The sequence below is a fragment of the Pituophis catenifer genome, unplaced genomic scaffold (assembly GCF_029215685.1).
Source record: "Pituophis catenifer annectens isolate HBS135680 unplaced genomic scaffold, rPitCat1.0.hap2 SCAF_5, whole genome shotgun sequence".
NCBI lineage: Eukaryota > Metazoa > Chordata > Lepidosauria > Squamata > Colubridae > Pituophis > Pituophis catenifer.
This window is the reverse complement of record NW_027256885.1, coordinates 90,919,763-90,933,398: the sequence shown is the minus strand read 5'-3', so window position 1 is coordinate 90,933,398 and position 13,636 is coordinate 90,919,763. Positions and strand designations below refer to the sequence as shown.

The 13,636-nt window shown below is 42.3% G+C and overlaps 1 protein-coding gene across 1 annotated transcript in view; it reads right to left on the bottom strand.

Annotated features, from left to right (window-relative positions):
• The window catches only part of KIF22 (kinesin family member 22), an 87,180-nt gene that overhangs the window by 2,875 nt on the left and 70,669 nt on the right, over nt 1–13,636 (bottom strand). The window contains 4 exon segments of the mRNA XM_070944804.1: nt 2,966–3,042; nt 3,861–3,975; nt 7,789–7,957; nt 8,122–8,227. Of these exon segments, the coding sequence (XP_070800905.1) occupies nt 2,966–3,042; nt 3,861–3,975; nt 7,789–7,957; nt 8,122–8,227 (467 nt within the window).

The following is a 13,636-nucleotide window of genomic DNA, read 5'->3' as shown; positions in this document are numbered from 1 at the left end:
CCAATTTTAATTTCTCCAATTTATGAAATACTTTCCTTCTTTTAGTTGCTATGTTAAGTCCATTTATATTCATTGTAATCATTTTTTTCTCTTCCATATTTATACTTTATATATAGGCTTTGCTGCTCTAGTGGATCTCAATTTGCGCTGTTCTTTGTGTTCTACAATACCTCTTACTGCACCTTCTAGTGCGCCCTCCGCCTTTTCAATCATCACTAAATCCTCTTCTTGTAGTTGGAGCAATGTCTCTTTCCTTCTTGATTCTACATCCTTTTCTTTTAAATATTCTGCATAAAATGCTTTGGCTTTATCAATTGAATCTATTTTAAATCTTTGCAATTGCCATGTGAACACCAAACCTTCTGGTATCAGCCATCTGTAATTCACTCCTTTCTGGAGCAATATTTTTGTCAAAAATTGATATTCTCTTCTTATCTCTCACTCTTCTCGGTATTTGCTTCAGCACCACAATTTCCTTGCCCTTGTATTGCAATGTTTTCTCTTTTGTAGTCTGCAATATTTGTGTTTTAATTGATTTCTTAGTAAATCTTATATGGACTTCTCTTGGTAATTTGTTTCTCATTGCATATCTAGTATATACTCGGTACATCTCATCAATGCCATCCAACATTTTTTCTTTAGTAATTTCTAGTGCTTCTGCAAGAATTTCTATCATTTTTTCTGGCAAATTTTCTCCTTTTTCTTCTTCCACATTCTGGAATCTTAAATAGAATTCTGATTTATCCATCTCCCATCCTAAACTGCTTTTGTCGCATTCAACTTCTTCTAATCTACTGTCCATATCTCTAATTTTTTTATCTTTTTGTTCCTCCTTTTCTTCAATTTTTTCAAGTCTGTCCTCATATTTCTTCATCATCTATTGTATATTTTCCACTTTTTCATCTGTTTTCTCTATTTTTAATTTTATGTCTTGTATTCCTTGTAGAATCATCTGCATTGTCGCGTCTTTTTCTTTCTCCCGTTCTCTATCTTTCTCCTGCTGTAACATTGCCTGTATTGATCGTTGTCCTCCCGCTGGTGATGAAGAAGGGGTCGATCCAGCAGAGCTAACAACTGCTGCTTTTTTACTCATTTCTATAGATAATCCAAATCAAAACAGAAAATAAAATATCTTCAGGTTCTTCTCAACCCTAATCCATTTTTATGAATGGCAAAAAGAAAAACAATTTTCAGGCTCTTGTGTGCCCTAATCCAATCAAATAACAAGGTAAAAAACAAATTTAAATAACAGCCTCCAATCAGTAGAGGAAAAAGAAAAAGGAATATAAAAAGAAAAAATTAAAGAGAAAAAAAAAAGAATGATAAATAGAAAAAAAAAGTCCAAAATATAGTTTCTTCAGGCTCTTGTAAGCCTTAATCCAACTGAAGAGTCACTTGTTGTGGAAGAGTACAAGGAGAAAAAAGAAAGAAAGAAAAAGAAAAAAGAAAAAGAAAAAGAATTTCTGTTCCAAAAATTTAAAAATAAAAATAATTAAATCATGAAGAAATGGAAATAGAAAAAGGAAAACTACTTAAAAGTCCACAACTGTGTAGCATTCAATGGCTCTTTCATATACCTCTCTCAATTTTACAGCTCTCTTTCCAGAGTCGCTGTTTTCTTCTTCTTTCAAGTTTTAGCCACCTATCAACAATATTTTCTCCAAAGAGCACCTTATAAACAACTGCAAAGACTCTTTGATCTCTTCTAAATTTTATCTATAGACATGCATCTTGACCTTGAAAAAAGGGACACAGTTGCTACTTTTTTAATCAGTGAAAAAGAGACAAAAAAAATACAATGTTTCAATCCACTAGGTGGCAATATTTCTTGTTTATTCTACTTCTTCTTCTATCTCTGATTTACAATAAAGCCAATGCAAAAGGAAATTAAAATGTAAAAATCAACCAAAAAGAGGGAATAACAAAGCCAATCCAAAAACTTATAAACTCAAAAAGCACCAAAAATTTAATATTTGAACAAGTAAAAAATAAAATCTCCTTTCCAATCCAGTCCAGTCAGATTTAAAAATAAAACTTTCCACAAGCATCCACAGATGAAAATAGTTTATGTTTTAGGAAAATTAACTTAAATTCAGGCTCAATTCTGCCGCTAAATTACTTCTAGCTTCAATTCTAATTGTACAGTATTTGCACTTCAGGGTGTTCTTAAAGTCCAAATAAAAAGCCTCTCACCAGATTGTAACACTTTCACTCATTCTCTTCCGTTCAGGGCTGTCCCAACTTCAGCAGCTTAATGGCTGCCTCTTCAGCGCCGGAAAAAAAAGCTTCTCCTGGATCAACCAGGGACTTTGTGGTGTCCCTGGGATCAGCAGGATGTGCCCTCCTCTATCACTGTCTCTACAGGACAGTGGGGTCCAATTTGGACCGTCCAGCGGTGAAGATATCGGCGGTGGTTTTGGAGCTCCGAAACTTCCCGTCAGTGACGTTAGCCCCGCCCCCGATTCTATCCCTCTGTTAATGCAGCCTAGAACTGTGTTGGCTTTTTTGGCAGCTGCAGCACACTGCTGGCTCATATTTAAGTGGTTGTCCACTAGGACTCCAAAATCCCTCTCACAGTTACTACTATTGAGCCGAGTACCACCTATACTATACCTGTGCATTTTGTTTTTCTTACCTAAATGTAGAACCTTACTTTTTTCACCATTGAATGCTCAAGTCTGTCAAGATCCTACTGTATCTTAAGCCTATCTTCTGGAGTGTTGGCTATTCCTGCCAGATTGGTGTCGTCTGCAAATTTGATGAGTTCCCCATCTATCCCCTCATCTATGGAGAACATAGACTTCCAATTGAGAGGTTGAAATGACTCCTTCCCAGGAGATACCTCTGTTCCTGTATGTTTGTGAGTTATCTTAAAAACTGTGATACATATAGCAAATTGGCTGGAGAAAAATTCTGCTACTCTTCCTGTTCTTCACCAAAACGAAGCCAAATCCTATTTACTCACCTTTTTCTTTCAGCCTCTGGTCTTCTGTTTCTTAATAACACTCTCCTCTTCTTCCTGACTCTTGACAGGTGTCTGCACTGGAGAGGAAAAGAAAGCAAATTGGGACTTTGCAACACAGGAGAAAAAGGAAGGCCTGACTTCAAAAACAGGGGTGAAAAGCTCCTGGTTCGGACCGGATTGCCTGATTTGGTAGCGATGGCGGTGGGTGGTTTGGAGAACCAGTAGCAAAAATCCCTGCCCCCCACCACATGCCCAGCTGAGCCGCGCGATCATCAGAGGCTTTTTTTATTTTTAAAAGCATTTTTTCTACAACCTCTTATTTATTTATTTATTGGTTCGATTTATATGCCGCCCTTCTCCGGAGACTCAGGGCGGCTTACAATGTGTTAAGCAATAGCCTTCATACTTTTGTATATACCTGCTTAGTAGGGCTTTCGGGGCCCCCTAAGCGGTGTTCTTTTTTATACAAAGTCATCTTATTGCCCCCACAATCTGGGTCCTCATTTTACCTACCTCAGAAGGATGGAAGGCTGAGTCAACCTTGAGCCTGGTGAGATTTGAACTCGCAGTAATTGCAGGCAGCTGGCAGCTAAGTGCTACTTAACAGCACTTTAGTCTGCTGCGCCACCAAGGCTCCCGAAGAGGTTGTAGAAAAAATGCTTTTAAAAGCCTCTGACGATCCCAGCTGAGTTGCCTGATCATCAGAGGCTTTTAAAAGCATTTTTTACAACCTCTTTGGCTGAAGAGGTTGTAGAAAAAATGGTTTTAAAAGTAAAAAAAAAAAGTTGGCCACGCCCACTCAGTCACATTCCACCCCACCAAGCCACGCCCACAGAACCAGCAGTAACAAATTTTACACTTCACCACTGTTCAAAAACCTTCCTAACCACCTCACCTTGTTGGAAGGGCAGTACTGTGGCCTGTTTTCGGGGTTTTGCAGCTTGGGGGAAAAACACACCTTTGTTCTTCAGAGTCTGGGCTTCTATTTCTATCTGCTTTTCTTTAACTCTCTGGAAGAAGCAGGGGCAAAATAAGTACTAATTGAAGGGGTAGGCGGGGAAAAGAAAAAAAAAATCATGATGTCTTTGTGGAAAAGAAAAGACTATTACTGAACTAATAGTTCAACCAGAATCTTATGGCAGTCAATCATCAGGGGTCGGTCCTCTTGCCCCTCCTGTTCAACATTTATGTGAAGCCGCTGGGCGAGATCATCCGTGGCTTTGGGGTGAGATACCACCAGTACGCTGATGACACCCAGCTGTACATCTCCACCCCAGGCCACCCCAACGATGCCCTTGAAGTGATGTCCCAGTGCCTGGAGGCTGTGCGGATCTGGATGGGGAGGAACAGGCTCAGGCTCAACCCTTCCAAGACTGAGTGGCTGTGGCTCCTGGCATCCCGATATAGTCAGTTGACTCCATCACTGACTATTGGGGGCAAGTCGTTGGCCCCCACGGAGAGGGCTCGCAATCTGGGAGTCCTCCTGGATACGCAGCTGTCCTTGGAGGAACATCTGATGGCTGTAACCAGGGGGACCTTTTGTCAGGTTCACCTGATCCGCCAGTTGCGGCCCTTTCTTGATCGGGATTCCCTGTGCACAGTCACTCATGCCCTCGTCACCTCTCGCCTTGACTACTGCAACGCTCTCTACATGGGGCTCCCCTTGAGGAGCACCCGGAGGCTCCAACTGGTCCAGAATGCAGCAGCGCGGGTAGTGACGGGAGCAGCCTGGCGCTCCCATGTAACACCGCTCCTGCGCGAGCTGCACTGGCTCCCAGTGGTCTTCCGGGTGCGCTTCAAGGTGTTGGTTATCACCTTTAAAGCGCTCCATGGCATAGGGCCTAGCTATCTTCGAGACCGCCTGCTGCCACCGACGATCTCCCATCGACCTGTGCGCTCCCACAGAGAGGGCCTCCTCGGGGTGCCATCAGCCAAACAGTGCAGGCTGGTGACCCCCAGGGGGAGGGCCTTCTCTGTGGGGGCACCTACCCTCTGGAATCAATTGCCTCCAGAGATAAGGAGAATCCAAGACCTCGGTGCCTTCCGCCGTGCCCTTAAAACCTTCCTTTTCCAGCAAGCCGGGCTGGCCTAATTTTTTAAGTGTTTTTAAGTGTTTTGTTTATTGTTTTTAATTAATGGGGCCAAATTTATATATGTATATTTTAACTGTATTTTAATATTTGTACTTGATGTTTTTACTTGGCTGTTCACCGCCCTGAGTCCTCAGGGAGAAGGGCGGTATACAAATTCAAAATAAAATAAAAAAAAAATAAAAAATAAAATCACCTCTATTGCTATGAACCTCTTCCTTCAACACACAAGTGGCATAGAATTTATTTAACAGCATGTGCCATGATATCTCCTTGGGGTTACCTGCTCTATCTAATTACCTCCCTTTTTAATTTATCTCTTTACCATTCCATTCAAATGAATGCCCATGCATCTCTGGTTCATTGGCCTCCATTTCGCCCTTCCTCCAAGTCTCCACTCTATCAACCTTTTGCTTCTAAGTGCTTCTCTCCTTTATTGCTTATTGTGAACATGAATAGTACCATATTGTTACTTTTTCTGAATGTGTGCACCGAACAGGATCAACACAGCAGAAATCAGAATATTATTCAGTGTTAATTTTTTTACCACTTTGAAGTCCAACATCTACCATTCCCACAACACTGAATAATTTGGGAAGGAATTCTGGGTCTCATAAGCTTCCAAGAAAGAAGAACTTCCATCATAATGGGACAGACAGACACTGCAATAACTTGTTCAAGATCAGAACAGCGTAAATACATAATTCTACTCTTTAAGAAGTAGCTCACTGGTCAAGGCTAATGGGAGATTCAATCCTGTCTAGAGGCATCATTGGTTTAAGGCTAGCAAGATATAGATGACAGGATGGGTGAGGAAGACATCATAATATATTCCACTAGAGCAGGGGTCTGCAACCTTAAACACTCAGAGCCATTTGGACCTGTTTCCCACAGAAAACACTGGGAGCCACAAGACCTGGGTGGGCATGGCCAACTCAACATCACTCCCACTCAGTCACATGACACCCCCCCAGCCACGCCTACCTAGGTTTTGTGGCTCCCGGTGTTTTCTGTGGGAAATGGGTCTCTCTCTCCCTCCCTCTCATTTCTGTTTTTCTGTTTTTCCTCCCCCTCCCCCCCTCTCTTTTTCTTTCTTCTCTTTCTTTCATTCTCTCCCCTTCTCTCTCTCATTTGTTTCCCTTTTCCCTCCATCATTTTCTCATTTCTCTCTCTCTCTCCCTCATTTGTTTTTCTCTTTTTCCTCTCCCTCTCTCCTTCTCTTTCTCTTTTTCTTTCTCTCCCCCTTCTCTCTCTCTCATTTGTTTCCCTCTCTTTTCCCTCCCTCCAGCTCTCTCTCATTTCTCTCTCCCTCTCCCCCTTCTCTCTTTCATTCTCTCTTTTTCTCCCCTTTTCTGTCGCTCATTTCTCTCTCGCACGTGCACGAGCGGGGATACCCTCCGCAAGTGAGCGGAGCTGGCGGCGTTGATTGAAAAGCGTCCTCCAGGCAGCTTTAAATCTTGCATAGGGGACTTTCGCCACCTGGAGGATGCTTTTCAATCAACACCGCCAGCAGCACCGCTCAGCTGGAGGAGTAAAGAAGCTCAGGGCAGCAGGAAAAGGGGGCTGGCTCTGCCAAACCTCACACACCCACCCCGGGGATCAGGCTCGGAGAAAGCCAGAGCACCCTCGCCAAAGACGCTCACCCATCAGCCAGTCAACCGGCCTGCTCTGCGGGCCTTCGTTGTGCTTTGGCCGAGCCTGGTCGCTCACTTGAGGGTATCCCCGCTCGTGCGCGCCCTCCCAGCCCCGCAACAGCCGGCCAGGGGGTTGTGTGAAGAGAAGGAGGGTCGTCTTTGGGGAAGCCACCACTGCAGCTTGTGCTCACTCAGCTGCAGGCCTGTCCCCCTTTCCGTCGTAACCTCCCAGATCCCATTCCCACCCTGCCAGCCCTTGTGTTAGCGAGGTTAGCATCAGCCATGGCTGGGTTGGGCCAGTGTCTTGGGGCAGAGAGCAGGTCGCGCGACCGGGTCGGCAGAGAGCTGCAGGAGAGGGGTCAAAGAGCCACATGCGGCTCCAGAGCTCCGGATTGCCAACACCCACACTAGGCTGTTGGGACCAATACATTTACATCCTATCTCAGAGGAAAGTCTTTGTAGCTAACTTCCTTTGTAGCTGACAAAAAGAAGTGAGGATGGCAAAAGGGAGAAAAGAGCAATTATCAGACGAAATGCTTAGGGTTTCATATTTTTTCATCAAATGAATCCATTTGTGATTCACATATAGGCTTTGGAGACAATACACATTTCTTTTAAAAAGCTTCAACTCAGCAGAAATATTCCTATCTGTATAAAACAGGAAATAAGTGCCTCAGTTTAAAGGCTGTGTTAAACTTTGCTCAATTTTCAGTATGAGTGAATTTTATTTTAAAAAATAGACAAAGACCCAGCATTCTTCTAAAAATCTGACTGGTTAATGAGGGCCAGTTTTTTAATCAACCAAAACACTTTTTAACCAATTAATCTGAGCATCCAACTACATATTGCATTCCTATTACAGTGGTACTTTGGTAATCATTAATTGGTCCCAGGAGGCATGATGAGTACCAAAAACGATGAGTACCAAACAGATTTTTCCTATAAGGAATAATGTAGTGAGTCACAAGGCAACTGACACTGACATGTTCTAGCTTGTGCATTGAGTACCAAATTTGATGAGTTGCAAAGCAGTTGAGTACCAAGGTACCATTTTACTTATTCACATCAAAGCAGAGCAACGGAAAGATAAAAGACAGACCTTCAGCTCATGGTGTGTCTCATCCAGGAGTTTCAGAACATTCAGGCGTTCCCTGCGTGGTGTGTTAAGGAGAGGTAACGTGTAGCTCCCAACCTTTGCTTTCTCTAGGGCCTCTAAGCGTAGCAGTCGTTCAGCCAAAGTGGGGTCAAGATTCTCAAGAGGCAGCAAAGAATGAGTACAGAAAAAGACCAGCTCCATGTCAGATTCTGTCTCACTCTTCCAACACACCAGCCAGAGCAACATTACCTCCTCAGTTCAGCATTTGGCAGGTGGCTTAGCTCTGTGGCATGAAAAAAATAGACTGCACCAAAATCTACCAAGTACCTGGTGACTCACCTGAGTGGCTTCTCTTCAGGTGGCCCTGGCTGTTCTTCTTGTAGGCAAGGTCTCTTGGCCTCAGGGTTTGCATCATGGAAGCCCGGACAAGTCCTCTTGTCATCTGTGGAAGAAGAGGATTAGCTGTCTTTGCCCAACGGTCAAAGTTTTCAACTTACAACCATTCGTTTAATGGTTGTTCAAAGTTACAATGGCACCAAAAAAGGGACTTATGACCGTTTTTCACACTGTTAGAATATTCATGACTGGGAAGACATGGTAACAAGGTCAGCCAATGAATAGGCATAGCAACTAAGTCAGTCAATGGGAGCTGAAACAGAACTGAGTCTGCAGAGAATTGAAACTGAAACTAAGCAGTCTGTGCATGCTTGTCTGCTCTGCTGAAATGAAACTAACTGTTCTCTCCTGCCTCGTGTTTTGCTTGTAACTGCTACATTGGAAGAATCTTCTATATTGGTATTGTACATTTATCTTCATGTACAGTATATAAAGAAGTTAATGAATCCTGCTGAATCAGGTTACCTGTGTGTGTTTTCTGGATTTAATTTCTGCAACAAACTCTGACACACATGACTGTTCCAGTGTCTCCCATCGTCCCATGATCAAAATTTGGACGCTTGGCAACTGGTTCATATTTATGATGGTTGCAGTATCCTGGGGTTATGAGATCGTCTTTTGTGACCTTCTGACAAGCAAAGTCAATGGGGAAACCAAATTCATTTAACATCCCTGTTACTAACTTAACAATTGCAGTGATTCACTTAAGAACTGTGGCAGGAAAGGTTGTAAAATGGGGCAAAAACTCTCTTGTTTAGCAACAGAAATTTTGGGATCAACTGTGGTCATAAGTCAAGGTCATTAATGTTGCAGGAAAAAAACGGGACCAGGCCAAGCTCTTCAATGCAGGAAAGAGTTTATTGTGCACGGTTCAAACAGCCCAAAGGCAAACAAAAGTTTGAACCCCGAGGGGTCCTTTGTGACAAGTATTTATACAATCCAACTACATATGCATATCAGGGAGCATTACATTTAACACGTAAGAACTAACCTCCATCAGTTTGCAAGGATCAAAGAGGAGAGGAAATAATAAACACCCACTAACACATTCAGGTTCTCTGGTCAGTGTCTCAAGACAAAACATAAGAAGATAAGGAACAGGAAGACACCTCAAGGGTAATAAAGGAAGCAGCATTTGTTATCTGGGGATATACATGACATTTGGGGTACAATAAACAGTGAGTAACAGGATGCATTTGTTTTGGGTCATTTTACCCTTTTACAGATAAGTACCTCCGTCAAATACCTTCGTCAATCCAGCAACCTTTTATCGGCACGGAAGAGGAACTTCAGCCTTGGCCAAAGTTTTAAGACATTAATATTCGAAGTTTAGCCAATATCAGAATTTGGTCTGCCTCATTTCCCCCCTTTGTGACTCCTCTGATTTATCCAGAAGAGTCACACATTCAGGTTCCTTTCCTGGCTGGAGCTGTTCATATTCCCACATAGCCATCACCTGAGCAGTTGTCTTTCGTTCCACCAGCAAGGATAGACTTTTGGAAATAGTTTTAACAAAAATAGGTAGGACACAGGGGAGAAAAATACATCCTGCAGCTATTAAGCCAATAAGGCCAACAATGGCTTGAAGACCTGATAATTTTGGCCACCATCCCGAAACCATGTTTTCCAAATTAAGACCCCTCCAAGTTAGGACGGGTACATGACCTATTTTAACCATTTTATCTGTAATTTCCTTAATAACTTTCCCACTTTCATCGATTTCTATGCAACAATTAGTCAAATTAAATTTTCCACATATCCCTCCTTCTTTGGCTAATAGGTAGTCCACGGCTAATCTATTCTGCATAATATATGTCCTTGATTTAACACTTTCCCTGGCTAATTGAGTAAAACCTTTCACGGTTTCATTGGTGATTATTTCAACCACTGCTTGCAGATGAATTAAACGGTTCAGAATGTACACGGGGGTCTGATAGCCATACATGCCATCTTCCGCCCACGTAGCTGGTCCATAAACTTCTATAATTCATTCTGCAGGCCTGTTAGGATAGGCATACCTCCTATCCTAACCCTTCCTATTGCAGATGTACCAACATGTCTTTTCTGTCGTTGATTACCTACATCATCATATACCGAAACACCCAAAATCTGTCGAGTTTTAAGGGGGAGCAAAAAGAATCCTGGCCTAATTATTCCCAGGACACAAGCTCCACACCAATCCTTAGGTAGATACCCATATGCCAGTTTACCACAAATCCAGTACAATCCATCAGGAGCAAGCCATCCAAGGGTTTGATTATCCGGATCCCCTAAGAAGGCTAATCTGTTTACCTCAAACAGAGCCGTTTCATCAATACCCTCTGTGACATTACTTCCGGACCACCATATCTTGCTTTCCCATTTTCCTGTGCATATGAGGTTTCCTACCTGTTTACAATCAGTTTCAGTCCTCCTTTGGAAGCATACATTCCCTACCAAACTGGTGGTAAGTGTCCAATCCCCATCTTTTCCCTGATTATATGAAGGGTTACCCTTTTGCTCCATTTCTAATACTTTGGAATAGTTCAATTCCTGGGCTTCCCATGGCCATTTTTCTCCCATATTAGTTCCTCCACATACAAAATAATTTGATACATTCAGAGTGTGGGCTATGTCTTCTGCCAATTTGACAAAGGTATTTGTTACATGGCTAGGAATTTCAGGTACATTTAGCTTTTCCATTTCCAGATAATATAACTAGAACAATCCTTTCGTATCCTGTGTTGTCCTAGTAATTTTGGTAACATACCAGCTAAGGATTACAAGGGGATCTCTTCAGTATCTATTACCAAATAATGTACTAACACATCCTCTATAATTTTCACGCACACTCTATCTTACAGCCTATACATAAAACACAATCTATACAGTGAGTGCAACAACAACACTCACACCCACAATTACAAAATCAGCACATTTAAAGAGAATTCTCTTTTCTGTTCCTTTGCATCAAAAGGCAGCTTCCAGGGTGTCCTAAGCAGGGATTTCTTTCATCTGTAAGAGGTTCACACTCCGCAGCCGGTTGGGGAAATGTAGGGACCATTAGGGATCGGAACGACTGAGAAATCAAATGGTCTTGGTTGTCCACAAAACCATTGCTTATATCTGTAAAACACAATGATCAATAAAGCTACTACCCCAATTACCCAAAGTGCCCACACCCAATTTTCCTCCCACATGGATCCGCAACGATCTTCAGTCTCTCGTCAGGATCCAAGTTCCGGAATAATTCAAGAGGGCAGGTGTTCCATCCTCTTTTTAGCTTGCAGCGGGTTACATCGGCAGATATACATCAAAGTAACCTATATATAAAATACAAAAGCTTTCTTTAAGCACGTTCAAATGTCAGTTTTGTTGGATGTTGTTTGTCCACGGACACTTTCCAGCCGGTGTCAGCTGCTGCCTTGACTCGTGTCCGATGGATCCATGATTTTGATTCTGCAATCTTAATAGCAAGTGGAGAAGTCATAATAACAATAAAAGGTCCCCTCCATCTTCCTTCTAGCGGCTCTTTCCTCCAGTGTTTGACCCACACTTGGTCCCCAGGTTTAAATGAGTGACATTAGGTTACTAATCTAGGGGGTACATCACATATCGTTGGAGTCTCTCAATTTGCTTATTAAGTTCTTGTATCATCTCCATATTCCAAACCCCCCCTTTATGACCTAAATCAGGCCACCTAACATACATATTTACCTTATTTTACCATATTTACATATTTACACATCCAATGTTTCTCCCTTGTTTCTCCCTTGGCCCTTTCTAAAGCCCGTATCAATACCCATAATTCAGCCACCCGTGCGCTATGTCCACCCCCCCAGAGGACCACTTTCCACCACTTTTTCATCATCCACAATAGCATATCCGGATATTCGCCTCTCATCTATAACATAACTTAACCCATCCGTATACCAATTAAGCTGCGCATTTGGCAACGGAATATCCGTTAAATCTGGTCGGGTGGAATAAACCTTCTCCAATACCTGTGAACAATCATGCTCAGCAACAGACTCCGTAGGCAACAAAGTTGCTGGATTTAATTGGTTAGACACCACCAGACGCACCTGTGGATTCTCACTCATAATTGCCTGATATTTTGTCAACCTTTGCCCACTAATCCACAAATGTCCCTTAGTATCCAACACAGACTGCACCGCATGAGGGGAGTGCATGAGTATAGGACAAGAAAAAGTAAGTTTATTACAATCCTGAATCAATTCTGCACTTGCAGCCAACACCTTCAAACAGTGGGGCCAGCTTTTGGCCACTCCATCCAATTGTTTTGACAAATAGGCTACAGGTTGTTGCCAACTTCCCAAAGGCTGGGTAAGTACCCAGCAATGTTTCTATTAGTGTTTACGTACAGATTAAAAGGCTTCCGCAAGTTCGGTAAAGCCAGAGCTGGAGCCTGAGTCAATGCAAGTTTTATGTATTTAAAAGCTTTTTTCTGTTCCCCCCCTCCACTCAAGGGGTTCCACATTGGCTCCTTTGGTAGCTGCATACAAAGGTGCTGCCATCAAAGCAAAGTTAGGGATCCAATTACGGCAAAAGCTAGCTAATCCTAAAAAGCTTCTCAGTTGTCTTTTTGTTCGGGGTTCTGCCAGCATTAGGACCGCCCTTTTCCGCTCTGGTCCTAAAGCTCGATGACCCTTATATCGTATCCCAAATATCTAACTTTCCTTTTCACCAATTGAGCTTTCTTCCTTGATACCCAATAACCACACTCTAATAACAAAGCTAGCATTATCGTGCATTCATCTTAGTATTATCCCAACATAAATCCTCTGTCAGTCCTGTTGATCAAAACATCATCAACATATTGCAGTATTGTGTCTCCTGGTTGTTGAGGCACATAATACTATAAGTCTCTAGCTACCGCTGTTCCAAACAATGTGGGGGAAGTCTTAAATCCCTGAGGCAGCCAAGTCCAAGTATATTGCATTTTCGTTCCTGTATAAGGATTCTCCCACTCAAAATGCAAACAGTAGCTGGCTTATGGGGTGAATTGGAATTGTAAAGAATGCATCCTTTAAATCAATAACAGAAAACCACTCAGCCCGGGGTGGAATTAAACTTTTTTTTTTTTTAATTGAAAAAGTTTTCAATTACAAATTTTTCCCCCTTTTCCCCCCCTCCTCCCTAACCCCCCCTCACCACCCCATCCCCCCGTGACTTCTTCAAAATAAAAACCTAGTACATAACAGATTATATAATATTTTACCATCCCCTTACTCCCCCCTCCAAATACTGACCCTTACTTCTAGTGATATTATTAATATTATCACTTCCCCCTCTTACCAAACACTTCAAAATAACATTCCATTATAACACTGTATGATAACTTCTGATTTAACACAGTAATATTATTATAACTCCCAATTTATCGATAGTCTGCCCTTTTTTTTTTCCCCCTTCCCCATACATATGTCTGTATATTAATATAACATTTCAAAAC